The sequence below is a fragment of the Macaca mulatta genome, chromosome 15 (genome assembly GCF_049350105.2).
Source record: "Macaca mulatta isolate MMU2019108-1 chromosome 15, T2T-MMU8v2.0, whole genome shotgun sequence".
NCBI lineage: Eukaryota > Metazoa > Chordata > Mammalia > Primates > Cercopithecidae > Macaca > Macaca mulatta.
The window spans coordinates 51,055,538-51,072,248 of NC_133420.1; the positions used below are offsets into that span (position 1 = coordinate 51,055,538).

Consider the following 16,711-nt stretch of genomic DNA (forward strand, 5'->3'; position numbering starts at 1 on the left):
CCCGATGGACTCCAAGTTCAAACCCAGGCCCTCAGACCTGGCCTCAGCACAGGCTTTCTGGGAGTGCAGCTGTCAGTGTGCTCTCCAACTAAGTCTCAGATGCGTGCCCATCTGGAACTGGTCAGTAGAACCCTGCAGTCTCCACCACCAGCCAGCTAACTGCATTATGTGTCAAGCCTTTCAGAACCTGGTGGAAAGGTCCTTGGAGCTGAGGAAGGAAAAACAGAGCTGCCTTTCAGGCACTGTTCGCTGACTATCTTCTCAGGCCACTTTCAGAACCAAAGGGTTCTGGAAAAGGTAAAGAGGGCGCTAAAGGCCGCAAGAAAGATGACAAAAGGTATTTCAACTATTGTTCATTGTCTGTTTATCCATCCAATGATGCCTCAGCGTCTCCTTTGGTCCAGCCCTTCACCAGGTTCTGGGGACACAGAGATGAAAGGCACAGTCCAGAATTTGAAAGAGCTCACCAGTTTTCTCTCGTTCAGTGCTTTCAGTGATACACCAAATGCAGACAATCCCGGTTCAGGGTTTTGATGGTAGACACTCAAAAACAGCTGAGGGAACCCAGAGGAGTTCCTGGCCCAAATTAGAGGGGAAAAGGGGGTCATGGGAAGGCTTCCTGTAAGAGGGGCCATATTTTGTATATAAAAAAATTAGCAACATAAAGGAGGTGGGAAAAATTCCAAACCACATGGCAACTGCTCCTTGTTCATGGGATGCATGAACCAGAGCAGCAACATGTGCCAGGACAGAGAGGAGGGCACAATGCCAGGGTGGGGGGCGGGTGCACTACCAGCCTAGCCTGTGAGGCTGCATTTTCCCCTAACCCCCAACCCTGTCTCTCACAAGAAGCACCTAATACACACTGGTCCTAAACTCCAAGTAGGAGGTAACCTTCTGGTGGAACAGCAACTGGAGCAGAACAAATAAGGCCCTTCCTTTCCCATGCAGCTGTGCTTTCCTAGCAGCTCCATCATAGGAGCGCCACACTAGGAAATCTAAACACATTTCACTTCCATTTCCAAGTCCACTTCAAATACAAATGCCCCGGCTGTGCAGGAAAGTGACCTGGTGGCAGCTAAGCACAAGAAAGGGAGCAGAGTGCTGCAGGGCGCTGGTTACCTTCAGGGAAGGTGAAATTATTTTGAGGATAATGGGAGCCAAGTTTCTCACTGCCCTGGAAGGAATTAGAAATATGGGAAGGGAGAAGATAGAATGAACTTTAGGGCATTATTATTATATTATTTGAAACAGGGTCTCCCTCTGTCACCCAGGCTGGAGTGCAGTGCCATGATCTCAGCTCACTGGAGCCTCAACCTCCTAGGCTCAAGCGATCCTCCCACCTCAGCCCCCCAAGTAGTTGGGACCACAGGCACGCGCCACCATGTCTGGCTAATTTTTGTATTTTTCGTAGAGACAGGGTTTCACCATGTTGCCCAGGCTGGCCTTGAACTCCTGGACTCCAGCGATCTGCCCACCTTGGTTTCCCAAAGCATTGGGATTACAGGCATCAGCCACCATGCCCAGCCTGAACCTTATGGCACTGGATCAGAATTAATGGTACCAGAGTGAACTCCCTTTTCAGTATCTATGTATCAAATGTAAATATAAGTATGTATTTACTGTGTGTCCACTTAGCTTGGGAGCAGTGAGACTCTTTAATAGCAGTGAGCGTGCCTAGAACAAGGGTTTGTTTTCTAAATACAACCTATATTAAGGGGAGCTAGAGCTCTTTCATAAATGGCTGATTCCAGCACTAGGGCACACGAAGTACAAGAGCCTGGAACACATTACTGTGCCAGAAAGTAGGGAAGTACTCAGAGGGTAATGGCAAGTCGAAACACAGAAGCCAGCTTTAAGAAAACACACAATCAGCCAGGCGCGGTGGCTCATGCCTGTAATCCCAGCACTTTGTGAGGCTGAGGCAGGCGGATCATTTGAGCTCAGGAGTTCAAGACCAGCCTGGCCAATATGGTGAAACCCTGTCTCTGCTTAAAAAAAAAAAAAAAAGAAAACACACAATCACAGAACCCGGGACAATTCCAACATCAAAGTAACGACAGTAAGGGATTATACACCATCGAATAAAACAGGAATCAAAGTCCATACAGGTACAAATAAATGAGGGGAAAAAGAGTAAGAATACAGGACAATGTTAACTAATAGATGTAGAAGGAATTTGAAAATCACCACTTGGAAACCATTACAGTAATAATTCAGGCAAGAAACAATAATACTAAAACCAATGCGCCAAATTTTGATGAGAAATAGGATATTTACAAAGGCTCAAAACATCTCCCTATAAAATATTTATCCAATACAAAGGGACAAAGAGTAACTTTCCAGGGAAGACAGGCAGACGCCATCTGCCTCAGGGTCCAAGTGACCACCACCAATGATGGGACAAATTGACACCCTGTGTCACCTTATGGGGTGCAGCGAGAGGGGCACAACAGCACTTCTGTTTCCTCCAAACACGCATACCAAGGGTAGTAATGAGGAAACACCAAACATACATTGAGGGACATTTTATAAGACAACTGTCTTACAGTCTTCAAAAAATGTTAAGGTCATAAAGATTGAGGGAGAGGGACTGAGAAAGTGAACTGGAGAGTCATTAAATGCAGTCAAACGCAGTGTGTTAACCTGGATCGGGCCCTTTTGCTTGGAGGACAATGTTGGTGCAAGTATAAAATTTTATAAGGTTCTCTAAGGTGGCGGTGGGGTATGTGGGAGCTCTTGTGCTGTTCCTGCAACTTTTCTCCAAGTGTGAAATTGTGTATGAAAAAACTGCCAATGGAATGCTCTTTGCAAAAATGCAAATATGGTATAAAAATTATAAAACCGGCCGGGCGCGGTGGCTCAAGCCTGTAATCCCAGCACTTTGGGAGGCCGAGACGGGCGGATCACGAGGTCAGGAGATCAAGACCATCCTGGCTAACACGGTGAAACCCCGTCTCTACTAAAAAATACAAAAAACTAGCCGGGCGAAGTGGCGGGTGCCTGTAGTCCCAGCTACTCGGGAGGCTGAGGCAGGAGAATGGCGTGAACCCGAGAGGAGGAGCTTGCAGTGAGCTGAGATCCGGCCACTGCACTCCAGCCTGGGTGACAGAGCAAGACTCCGTCTCAAAAAAAAAAAAAAAAATTATAAAACCATCTTGAATTACAACAGTTAAAGATATGACTGAAAATATTTTACAATTAAGTAGTAAGTAACGAATTGGTTAAAAAACAGTTTAACTTTGCAATTTCCTTAGAACCGAAGACAATATAAAAATTATAGTCAAAATGCTGTTAAGCAGAAGCAGGCCTGACAGCTCCCTATGCAAAAAATAACAAAAGACGCCTACAATGAACTAAAATGTTAAGCTGCAAAAATCACTCCAGGGTCCATAAAATCATTCAGTAAACAAAAAACTGAACCCCCAAGCTGTTCTAAGACATAGTCCCACCACCAAATATTCTCGACAAATTTTCAATGAATTTTGAAGCAATATATTGTGCTCAAATCTGCTATTGTGTGCAAACAAAACCGATATGGCTTGTATGATTGTGCAGCCAAACAAAAGCAGTGTTGAAACAATTCTGAAAGTTTTGAAACTTACAGAGGGGGAAGCTGTCAACATTCAAATCCAGTTATCCGTATCAAACATCCCAGGAGCCTCAGGTGGCAACTCAACTGGCAGTTCCAGTCCTGGTCAGCACACTAGGGCCATTTACAGCTGAGAAGCCTGTTGACAGTTTTGTGTCCACCTGACTCGGTGAAGGGATGCCCAGATAGCTGGTAAAACGGTATTTCTGGTGTGTAGGTGAGGGTGTTTCCAGAGGAGTTTAGCATTTCAATCAACAGACCAGAGTACATCTACTGGATGATGCCCACCTTCACCAGTGCAGGTGGGTGTCATCCATTCTGTTGAAGGCCCAAAAAAAAACGCAGAGGAAGGGTTGATTTGCTTGAGTTGAACATCCCCTTTCTCCTGTTCTGGGTACCATGGGCCTTACACCAGTGCACCCAACACCTCCCTCGGCCTTCTCAGGCCTTTGATCTTGGACTGAACTACACCAGTTCCTTTCCTGGTTCTCCAGCTTGCAGACAGCATACTGTAGGACTGCTAGGTCTCCATAATCAGATGAGTCTATTTCCATAATAAATCTCCTTTCCTGTTTTTTTTTTTTTTTTGGGGAGAACCCTGACTTATGCAAAGCTCATTTAGAAAGTTAGTTAGACGTGTAGGACAGAGCTTTCTGATATTTTCAACATGGCAAACACGATACTTGTATAACACACTGGGAAAACAGATGAGGTTGCCTGGGGTTAGAGCCCAGGTTCCCCAGCTGCCTTGAAGATGACCTCATGGGCTGAGGAAAATCACCATCTCTAAACATCTATACCTACTGCAAGCCGAGTTAGGAAGCTCTGGAATAGGAAGATGAGGAGTGCATACATCAAAGGCAACAAGAATGAAAAAAAGTATGACTAAGACATGAGGCAGAAGTCTGGGATGACTTTTCTAATTTGTACTCGTGGAAGACAAGTTAGGTTAGATCTGTCAAGGATCCATTACTATTAAAATGGCCACTGTTACAGTACATCAAGCTCAATGGCAGAGACCATGTTGGTATCTGCAGCACCATACCACACAGGAAGCAAACTTGTCATCCGTTTCTTTGGTCCTCCCAGCCTCCTCTCCACAGTGAAAACCCTACATGAGGGACCACCGCTTTCTAAATCTAACTTCACCACAGTGAAGGCTCTTTACAACCAACTTGCAACCGTTCTTGCAGTTCCCCAAATGTTACTGACAGTGCAGTATCTTTTTGCTAGCAAATCCAAGCCTTCACTTAGCCTCATCACTCCCCTTTCCATCCTCCCATCCACAAAGTACACAGTTCTGGAAGCTACCCACCCACCCACCACAACAGGTTCAATTACTGTAACTTCTCCCTCCAGGGTTCCACCACTCTCTTCTTCCAGCTGCAGTTAAGACGCTTCCTCCTGTTGCCCCAACTCCAATCCAGGCCATAAGAATTTCCAGATGCTTTCATCTGGCTTTTCTTTTCTGGTTGACTTGTCACACTATGCCAGATGCTTTTGACAATGTGGTGATGGACTTCATTATCCTACTGTAAAAATAAGAAACAGTGTAGCAACATCCAAGAGTAACTTAGATACCACCAGGCCAGTACATCAGGCTCACAACACTCCTTTGTGAGTGGACAATGGGGGTTATACCATTCCTCTGTAAAGATCTGTGATGGTCACATGGAAGCCGAACTACAGCTGAGACCTGAAGTCAAGAGTCCAGGAATGTCAGGAGAGGAATAAAAAGCATCACATAACTTAGGTCTACGTAGACTAGTCGGTTTTGAACAGGGACACCAAACTTTTGCTATAAAGGGCCGGACAGTGATTATTTAGGCTTTGCAGGCCACAGAGTCTGCTGCAGCTATCCAACAGCAAACCTCTGTAGCGCAGAAGTAGCTATACACAATATGTAAACAAATGAGCATGGCTGTGTTTCAATAAAACTTTTAAGGACACTGAAATATAAACTGAAACGCTGAGGTGATAAAAAACATATACAATTGAAACCATTTAAAAATGTAAAGATCACTCTTAGTTCATGGACCACACAACAGGTATAAGACAGATTTGACTCATGAAGCTGTAGTTTGCCAGCCCTTGGCTTAGGAGGAAAAAATGGGGAAAATGGACAGGGAAGGCCAACTGAACTTTATGGCTGGAGAATCCACCAGAACTGACTGGGTCAGGAACACTCATTGCCTGCAACTGCTTACTTTCAGTAGAACATTTTGTAGCAGCCTTTGGCTGGCTGCTTCAGACAAGAAGTATGGAACAATGGAAATTTTATGCATTCCCTAAAAGACCTCACTAACCTTAACATCCCAGCAAATATCCCATCTCTGTGTTGACTGAGAAAAGCACCAGGAGACCCAGTAAAGTCAATCTAGTGCCTGGGCCTCCTATGTGATACACTCACCAATTACTGAAGTAAAAAGAAGTATCAGTGACAGAAGCATTGTCAACTTTCAATCTGATTCTATGTGACAGAATCATTTAAAAAATGAGAAGTGCAATGTTGGATGTATTGAAAATATTTTATAATCAATTCTCTAGATCTCCTAGCCATCCAGTACAGGAAAAAATTATATTGGAACACTTCAGTATTTTTAAACAATGAAAAAAAAATATTTGACTAGAGGATGGCATAAGAAATTTACATATACAAACTTAGGCTTCCTCACATTTCCCACAGAGCAACTAAACAAGAAAAAGATTTCAAGAAATGACAGTATACCTCAAATGCGAAATTCCAAAGTCAAACAGCTACTTACATTAAGAGATTTACCAAAACAGTTTGTAAATTAAACAATAACAGCAAAAGGCACAAAAAGCCTATTTCTTTTATGGTGTCTTGGCTGATTCTTTAAGAAGCAGATAAACAAAGTACTGTAAGGAACGATCAAAACTTGGCCTGAGCTGTCTTCCGATAATTATTAATCCTAGTATATCCAGATTTGTTGTCCAAGGACAAAAGCTCCATGCCACCTTCTGCTGTCACTTTCCAAGGAGGAGGCTGCTGTTTTTTTTTTGTTTCCAGTTTTCACTATGCTCTGAGTAGACAGAGAATGTCATAAAATAAATGAGAGTATTCCATTATCCGACCAGAAATGCCACCTCTTTTCCCAACTCATTGCTCTGACTTGAATGATGAACGTATATACGAATTCTCATTTTATTCTCCTGAGAAATTATGCATGATCCATTATAAAACATACAGGTAATACAAAGTCCAAAAGCCTGTCATGTTTATGGCAGTGGTGTGATCTCGGCTCACTGCAACCTTCATTTCCCGGGTTCAAGCAATTCTCATGCCTCAGCCTCCCAAGTAGCTGGGACCACAGGCGTGCGCCACCATGCCTGGCTAATTTTTGTATTTTTAGTATAGATGGGGTTTTGCCATGATGGTCAGGCTGGTCTCGAACTCCTGGCCTCAAGTGATCTGCCCGCCTTGGCCTCCCAAAGTGCTGGGATTACACGTGTTAGCCACCATACCCAGCCAGTTTCATTTATTTTCATAAGAAATAGGTTATGAGTACGTGATGTAAATCCTTAAAGTCATCACCATGCTGTGCTAAAAATATTGAGAAATTATGCAGAGAGAAATCTGTGCAAATTCATCATCTTAGTATCAGATGGTTAACAAAAAAAAAAGGAAACAAAAACAAAAACAACCCAAATTATTTCTTTAAATACTCTTATTTATACTCAGGAAAACAGATTTGAAAAACTGAACAAGTACACATCTGCCCCGTTTATGATCAAATAACAATGCCAATGAAGGAGATTCCAAAGGAAAAACTGAGATGAAAAAATCCAAATAAAAGCCAACACTGCTATTAAGATTTTTCTTTTAATATGCCATGAGATATCTTGATTGTATATTTTCCAAAGTACTTTCCAGCCACATCTCCCAACCCTTCCAAAAGATTTTGCCAGTCTTTCCAATGCAATAAAAGATGCTGGATTATAGTTTTCTCTACCATCTCTTTTTGAAAGCGATATTATACTAATGACTTTAATGGTAATACACTCTTATCTAATAAAGAAACACATTTACAAATATCAGAAACCCAGTTTTGAAACATTTGCATTAATTTTGAACTGAATCAGCATTTTGTGGGTTTTTAAAAAGGCAGCAGTTTGACTCACGACTTGCTGATAAACACATTTCTGCTGAGGGAAGGGGAAAAGACAGGGAGAGTGAATGCTGCATTTCTCCATTGGCCCCAAAAGTGCTAATTTCACAAAGGGATACATCAAAAGCAAACATGCAATGGTTGTTTTAAAACTTTTACTGCAATATAACAATGAAGTAAACAGTAATTAGACACCTACCAATTTTTCCCCAAAACAAACAAAAAAAAATGTAAACAGGAAAATAACTCTGCCTATACTTGTACAGCTTCTCAAATCATGTTAGAAGGGTCTCACATTCAATGATCAAGAAATTTTAAAATAGCAGTAATTATTTTCATTTTAAGAAAAGGTTCCCTTTCTCCCCCCCACCCCAAGTATTTAACATGAAAGAATGGGCTTCCTTACACATTAATTTTATACTTATTTTTGAAGCAGCAACAATTAACCTTTGATAATTTGGCATTTCTGTTTACAGTCGCTACAAAAATTCTTTTAATTTCACAAAGCCATTATCCAGTGTTGCTATGAAACAGAGACTGTAAATTCTAGGTAGCTAAGATTCTTTCTGAAACCAATGTTAAGTCAAAGAAATATAAAGCAGGGCATTACACTAAGTTTCTGGATCTAGTACACTAAAAAGAGTGAAACCTAAGAAAAGTTACCTACTGTTTTACAGAAGAAATAAAGACCTGCAAAAGCTGATTTTTTGGTTGTATATATTTTACACACTGTGTGGAGTTGCGGCATCTGCTAGTTGAAGCAGACATGCACTGTATTTATCCCTGCCCTATATCCTAGATCCCTCCCTCCCCACCCCCAACAATCTACTACCTTATACCAAGTATTGTGGATATGAGCCCAAGTCATCCCAGACAATCCAGTGAACAAGTTAGTGTAATGCACTGGTGTGAAGTGTGAGATATAAAAAAGTCCCTTTCAATCTTCATCAAAGTTCTGCTGTAGAAGAAAATTGGCAGCCAAATTCTCATTCTTCTCACAAGCAAAATATGCTTGTATCACAAGTCCTTCAGGAAATCCTAATGCCTTTAACTGGAAGAAAAAGGAAAAAAATATAAATCCAACACACCAATTATGGCACATTTAATTTACTTACATATTACAGATTCCAGCATAGCACTAAAGACAGATCATTACTCAAAAACATACTGCAACCCAAAAAAGCTCTTGAGAATTTTACATGAATTCATCTCTATCTGAATATGGATTTACTGCCCAACCCAAGCGATTTGATGGAATCTAGACCCTTTCCTTTACTAATCGCCTAAAAAAGTCTTTGTTTTCTAGTTAAAGCTTAAGAGATACTATGCAAATACTCTTTGGCCTAATTAAACATTAGTTGCTAATTCCTATGGTTTAAAAATAAATGACTACAGAAATGTGTAAATCAAATGGTTTTTAGTATATTAAGAGTGAAGATAAGGATGAGAGTACCTGGAGTATAGTTTAACCACCTCATCTAATTATTTGTAAATTAAAAGCAAATGTTTTATTTATTAATGCCAACTAATGTCTTTCATTTGGATCAAACATCACTCTCAATCTCCTTGCTTTATTCAACACTCCATACTAGAAAACTAGGTGACCAATTAGTAGTAATAACACACGGTACATTTTGAAGTAAAGACAGTGTTCTATTTTTATCTGCTTAACAGTCACAGCATTTTAAATGGTAATACTAGCTACTTAATTTCATTTTCCTAGTCTATTAAAAACCACTTGTGACAATACTCACTGCTTTTAAAAGCCTTTAAAAACTCAGCCAAATGTCACCTTCCTCAATTGTCTCAATCACCTTGAGTTAGATCATGTGTCCCAAACCCCCAGACCGCAAACTGGCACCACCCATTGGCCTGTTAGGAACTGGGCCGCCCAGGAGGTGGTGAGCAGTGGGTGAGCAAGTGAAGTTTCATCTGTATTTACAGCTGCTCCCCATCACTCGAATTCCACCTGAGCTCCGTCTCCTTTCGTATCAGCGGCAGCATTAGATTCTCATAGGAGCATGAACCTTACTGTGAACTGTGCATGTGAGGGATCTGGGTTCTGTGCTCCGTATGATAGCCTAACAAATGCCTGATGATGTGAGGTGAACAGTTTCAGCCCCAAACCACCACCCCGCCCCACTTCCTAACCTAACTAATACCTGATAATCGGAGGTGGAACAGTTTCATCCCAAAACCACCGCGCCCACTCCACCTCTGTTGGTAGAAAAAAAGGTCTTCTACAAAACTGGTCCCTGGTGCCAAAAGGTTGAGGACTGCTGTTAGATTATATTCGGAAATGACCCTTAAAATTTGGGCAAAAATCCGAATTCATCACGAATAACTACTGATCTATGAAAGGAGAAGAAATTAAAAAATCCGTTTGTTATCTGGGTTTTATCCAGATTAAAGCTAGGATAGGTGAAGTAAAGGGTATAATCCAACTGCCTGCTTCTACAAAACACACAATTTAAAGATTCAAAGACACAATGATCGAAAAAGGTATATACCATGCAAATGGTAACCAAAAAAGAGCTAGAATGACTATATCAGATGAAACAGATTTAAGATAAAAATTGTTACTATAAACAAAAGGCATTTTATGATAAAAAAGGATCAGGAAGACACAACAATTATAAACATATATAACAGAGCCACAAAATACATAAAATAAAAACTGAGAATTAAAAGGTAGAAATGGTAATTAACAATAATAGTTAGAGAAATCTATAGCCCCACCTTCAATAATAGATAAAACAGCTAAGGAAGAAGACTTGACTACAAACTAGATCTATCATCAGGTATTCATAGACCACAATAAGAACTACATTATATTCTTCTTCAGTATACATAGAACATTCTTCAGAAATACCATGTTAGGCCACAAAACGAACCTCAAAAAGTTGAAAAGTATTGAAAGTATATTCTCTGATTATAATGGAATGAATTTAGAAAAGGAGATGATGTGGGAAATTCATAAACTTGTAGAAATTAACACAATCCTAAATAACAAATGAATTAAATTAGAAACCAAAAGGGAAATTGAAAAACATTTTGAGATTAAAGAAAGCAAAACATACTAAAACCTATGGAATGCTGCTATAGCATAAACACGGAAGGAATATTATAGCTATAAACATCTATCCTAACAAAGATAGATAATAATCTAATCTAAAACTAAACAAAGAAGATCTAAACTAAACCTAATCTAAAAATGGAAGAACAAACTAAAAGCAAGCAAGAAGGAAATAAACATTAGAGAGACTTTAAAAAAAAAAAAAAGACTAGAAAAACAATAGGGAGAATCAACAAAACCCAAAGTTATTTTTGTCATTAAAAAAAAAAAAATCAACAAAATTAAAACCTTTAGCTAAACTGAAGGGAAAAAACAAAAATCTTAGGACTCAAATTACTAAAATCAGGAATAAATGCAGGAATATTACTACTTTAACAAAAGAAGAAAATGATTATAAGGAAATATGTACAACTGCATGCCAACAAATTAGACAACTCAGATAAAATATACAAATTCCAAGTTAAAAACCACCAAAACTGACTCTAAAAGAAACAGAACAGTAGAATAGACAAGTAACAAGAGACTGAATCAGTAATCACAAAACTTCCCAAAAAGAAAAGCCCGGGCCCAGACTACTGATGAATTCTATCAACTGTTCAAAGAATTAACACCAATTCTTAATAAATACTTCCAGAAAACAGAAGAGTAGAGATTAAATCCCAACTTACTCTAAGAGGCCAGTATTACCCAGACACCAAATTCAAAGACATCACAAAAAAAACTACAGACCAATATGACTTATGAACAGATGCAAAAATCCTCAACAAAATACAAGCAGGCTAAATCCAGCAACGTATAAAAAGGATCATACGTTGTGACCAGTAAAATTTATCCCAGAAATGCAAGGTTGGTTCGACATACAAAAACCAATCAATGTAATAAAAGCATACTAAAGGACAAAAATCACATGATTATCTTAATAAAAAAAGAAAAAAACATTTGACAAAATCCAACACCTTTTTCTGATGAACAAACTAGGAATAGAAGGGAATTTCTTCAATCTCATAAAGGGCATCCACAAAAAACCCACAGATAACATCATACTTAGTGATGAAAGACTGAATGCTTTCCCCTAAGATCAAGAACCAGACAAGGATGTTGTTGGTTCTTGCTAGTCTAATAATATACTGGAGGCTCCAGATAGGGCAATTAGACAAGACAAAGAAATAAAAGGTATCCATATTGGAAAAGAAGTAAAACTGTCTCTATCTGCAGATGACATGACCTTGTATATGGAAAATCCTAATGAACACATGCACAAACTACTTAATGAATAAATAAGAGTTCAAGAAGGTTTTAAGATAAAAGATCAATAAACACAATTAAATTGTCTTTTTATATAGTTAACAATGAACAATCTGAAAATGAAATTAAGAGAAAAATCCATTTATAATAGCATCAAGAAGAATAAAAATACCTAGGAATAATTTTTTAAAAAGTAGTGCACAACTTCTACACTGAAAACTACAGAACACTACTGAAAGAAATTATAGAAAAATCTTATTATTAATATGGCAATACTCCACAAATTTCATCTATAGAATAAAACAATCCCTATCAAGATCCCAACCAGAATTTTTTTTTTTTTTTGCAGGAATCAGACAAGCTGATGCTAAAATTTGTGCAAGAATGTAAAAGATCCAGAACAGCCAAAACAATCTTGGGAAACAATAATAAAATGGGAACAATTAACACTTCCCAATTTCAAAACTTACTTAGAAAGCCATACTAATATGCACTTTATCTGATTTCCACGTCAAAACACTTAGTAAGATAAGACAGGGCAAGTATTATGATTACTATGATTCCCTGTTTATTGTAAAAATGAGGGAGAAAAAGAATAACTAATCACGATATAAAAACTAGGTTACTGGAATCAGGATAGCAGATTTCTGATGTTTAATATAGATAAAAAATAAATACAAATAAAAACCCGAAAAAAATCTAGAATTGGGTATTTACTTCTAAGACTTTTTCTTCTTGAATTTTAACACAGCAATAAAATTATACCTTTACTGCTTGTCCTTTGGCTTCACAGAAGACAAGATGGCGGAACAGGGTTAAGAGGAGACTATCTTTACCGCAATCCATAGGGCAATGCTCTATTTGGCTCTGTCCATCAGAACTATCTCCAGTAAATGAAAATGTTCTACATTGGTTCTATCCAATAGTAGCCACTAACCCCATGTGACTTCTGAGCACTTGAAATGGGGCTAGTGTGACTAAGGAATTTTTTAGAGTCTCACTCTGTTGCCCAGGCTGGAGTGCAGTGGCGCAATCTTGGCTCACTGCAACCTCTGCCTCCCAGGTTCAAGCAATTCTCTTGCCTCAGTCTCACAAGTAGCTGAGATTACAGGTGCGTGCCACCACTCCCAGCTAATTTTTGTATTTTTAGTAGAGATGAGGTTTCACCATGTTGGCCAGGCTGGTCTTGAACTCCTGACCTCAGGTGATCCGCCCACCTTGGCCTCCCGAAGTGCTGGGATTACAGGAGTGAGCCCAGCCAAGAACTAACTTTTTTAAAGTTTTAAACTCACCCTTTCTATAGCTTCTTTTTCCTGAGGCGTTACTTGAATGTAGTTCATATGACCACTTCCAGCTTCTGCAATTCCTCCACTGCCACCTCCACCTCCTCCTCCTTGACCACCAGCTTCTTGAACTGGTTCATTTAACATCTGAATAAAATGCTCCTGGTGTTGGCTAATTTGCTGTGGTGACATGAATGACAGAGAAAAATAATACATTGATATTAAGCATCTACAGGAACAGAGGAATTCTAAATATTACTAAGAGAAAAGGCTACACTTTTGCAAACGTAGTATTTTAGGGATTCTGGATTATTCAGTCTTTGGAAGGATGTGATTTCTTGTACATTAGTAAAGAAATGCAGTACTTTTGGGCAAAGTAAACAGTGAAGAAATTCAAATTCTTAAGGCTCTGAGCCTCCTGTGCTAAAAAACAAACAAGCAAACTACTGTGGCACTGTAAGAACAGAACTTATTCTTTATACTTGCATATACTTTTACCTTCCACACTAGTGGGCACTAAAATGCTGTATAAAATTCAAAATACTTGGTGATCTGAGCATTAAAGAAGCCCCACACCTATTTTTTCTAAGAGTAAGTTGTTCCTATTGCTTAGAAGTTCCTAAGAAAAAGGAACTAAGAAATAAGCTTGTGAAAAGTGATTTAAAGTTAGGCAGTTTCTTTGTTAAACAGCTTCCCAAATTCTTTAACATATTAATGTCTACTGGGAATCTCCAAGAAGGAAATATAAAATGTTTCCCAAACTTATTATTATTTGGTCAACTTAATTTAACCCAACCTCTATATCCCAACTGTTATTTGAGTACACCTATCCAGATTACAATATTTTACTAAGTGTAGCTTGGAAGAATACATTCACCATTCTCAAATACAGAGTTGTATTTGAGGCGGGGAAGGACCGTTCATGGACTTTTTCAAAATGTGATACACTCTAACCTACTTGTGAAACTGACACTGATTAGTCACCTGAAGTAACTGAGGATTCTCTCGACCTATCTGCTGTAGTAATGCTGGAAGCAGGGAAGGATTCTGTTGAATAATTTGTCTCATCTGTTGAAACTGAGGTTGATTCCGTAAAAATTCAAGGGGATGTCCTAAAATACACATAAACGTTTTTAAACAAAAGCAGTAAATACATATACAAAGAGTGGTTAAACAATACATTTACACAGCAAACACTATCAAGTAAAAAATGATTTCTCAGATGTAATAAATGAAGTAAATAATGATGAAATCTTCCGACCATATCAACTTGCAAGTTTTATACGGCAAAAATTACTCCTATTAGCAAATGCAGGGAGTGCAGAACGCTGACTGTAACATGAACCAAACTTGCCTATAATCGCCCTTGGCACTCAATGTTATAAAATAATCCTAGATACTTGTCCGCTACGCGTGTTCTATCAAAATAAAAAGTGCTAAAAGTTATTCCTGTTGCTTAAAAGTTCCTAAGAAAAATATACACCACAACTAACAAAAACAAAAACTCACTACTTTATAAGCTGTATGGCAATCTAGTACTAATATACCTAAACTCTTCAGTCTAAAATCCATTCACAATAATAAATGTTAGTAATGCCAAATAAAATATAAAATACAGAACTTGTGGCTTTTTCAGGGTGCTGGTACTTCTCTGGTATGCTATAGGAAACCAAAAATCGTACATAAAGGAATTATGTTTTTGAGATTACTAATGAAGAAAAGAGAATTTTTAGATGTATGTTGTAATTTCCTATTCAGGAAGACAATCATTCAAGCTGAAATGACCATAGCACATGGGTTTTTTATTCTTCCACATATAATACTAGCTTTATAGGTGAAGGCAATGAGACTTAGAGACTATGTTACCTAATAAGTGCTGAAAGGAACAGAACCCCAAATCCAAAGCAGAGCTGTGGCCATCTCTTTCCACTCCCATGCTGAATCACAACAAACAAAAGGCCTGTCCTCTGGAGACTGTACACAAAGCACTGAGTGACCTCTGTCAACCAGAGGTGACTATCATAATCAGAGCTAGGAAATGCATAAAAGAATGGCCTTTTCAAGATCAACAGTTTATATTACTTTATTAATACACAGAAGAACGAACGAAGGAGAACACTGCGTAAATCCTAAGCCGACCGCAGGTTCCAGGTTCTGCTCTGTAGTCAGACCTATAGCAATGTGTGGGTATGGTCAGTACCCCAGTAAGGAGACTTCAATTCAAGCTCTGCTTTCTCCTCTAGATACAAGGTTTGAAACCTCTCAAGGTCTCATTTCCTTGGTTGTATTAACTAGTGAAATCCTGCTGGCTTTGAAATTACATACACTTTGTAAAATTTATGGAGAGAGTTACGAGACAAAGTGAGCAAACCATTCTGAACAGCATCAGAAAGTAACACTAAATACAAACTGGAAAGCATCTTTTCCTTAAAACAAATAAAACAGAATATGCCCTCTGACAAAACTGCAACTGATGTTTAATATCAGCAAGGATACCTTTTACATCCACTTGGGAGACTTTCTTTTGGGCCTTTCTCAAACATTAGTGAAGAGAGAACTTAATGAAGCATTCAGCTGCTCTGGGAATGAACCTCATTTCTGAAGTATTTCAGATTAAATCATTTTACAGTAAAAATTCAGGGCCATTCCTTCTCCATCCAAAAGATTCCACTTTACCTCCAGAACTTGTTGTTGTTGTCGTTGCTGTCGTAGTTGCTGCAGCTGCAGCCACTGCTGAAGACTGAGGAGCCCCAGTACTAGCTGCTTGAGGGGGGTCAACCACAGCCTGACTTTCTCTATCTCCAGGGATTCCCTATAACAGAATTTCCAAGCTTTAAGATATCCCTTCAGGCAAAATTTAATATTATACAGAGTAAAAGATTTATAGTCTATTTAACATCTTGTCTGATTTTCAAAAGCATCAAACAGACGTCTGCTTCAATTAAAAGTAAAGGATTATTAAGCTGCATGGATTAAAATTAGATTAGAAATGACCTGTGTGCATTATAGAAAAACCCACATTGCTGTAATAATGCAAAGCAGCACTGTCCAGCAGAACTTTCCATGATGATGGAAATTTTCCCTGTGTTGTCCAATAAGATGCCTACCAGGCACACGTAATTGGCGTCAAATCTGAAAAATACTGATACATGTACCTTCTTAAAACTGAACATAACCAAAGGTTTTTGTGCCAGCTATTACTTCAGTTGACTTTTTAACTTCTTAGAAATCTTCATCAGCTGTTACTCAGTAACAAAAAGGATTGAATTTGCAACCCGGGCTTAAGATAATCCAAAAAAAGAGTTTTTGATGCACACTTGACAGTTCTGAAATGATTCCTGGGGAAAAAATATCTAATGGATACAGACCAGGTACACAGCGGTCA

The 16,711-nt window shown here is 38.8% G+C and overlaps 1 protein-coding gene across 2 annotated transcripts in view; it reads right to left on the reverse strand.

The window, feature by feature from the left end:
* Positions 1–7,417: 7,417 nt before the first annotated feature.
* RAD23B (RAD23 homolog B, nucleotide excision repair protein) overlaps positions 7,418–16,711 on the reverse strand; it is a 46,121-nt gene continuing 36,827 nt past the window's right edge. The window contains exons 7-10 of one of the 2 annotated variants that reach the window (XM_077965368.1): positions 16,003–16,138; positions 14,311–14,438; positions 13,336–13,506; positions 7,418–8,773 (exon numbers count right to left, since the gene is read on the reverse strand). In XM_077965368.1, the coding sequence (XP_077821494.1) occupies positions 8,660–8,773; positions 13,336–13,506; positions 14,311–14,438; positions 16,003–16,138 (549 nt within the window). In that variant the 3' untranslated portion in view covers positions 7,418–8,659. The remainder of the gene's footprint in view (positions 8,774–13,335; positions 13,507–14,310; positions 14,439–16,002; positions 16,139–16,711) is intronic. The other variant, NM_001261788.1, reaches the window with a different exon arrangement.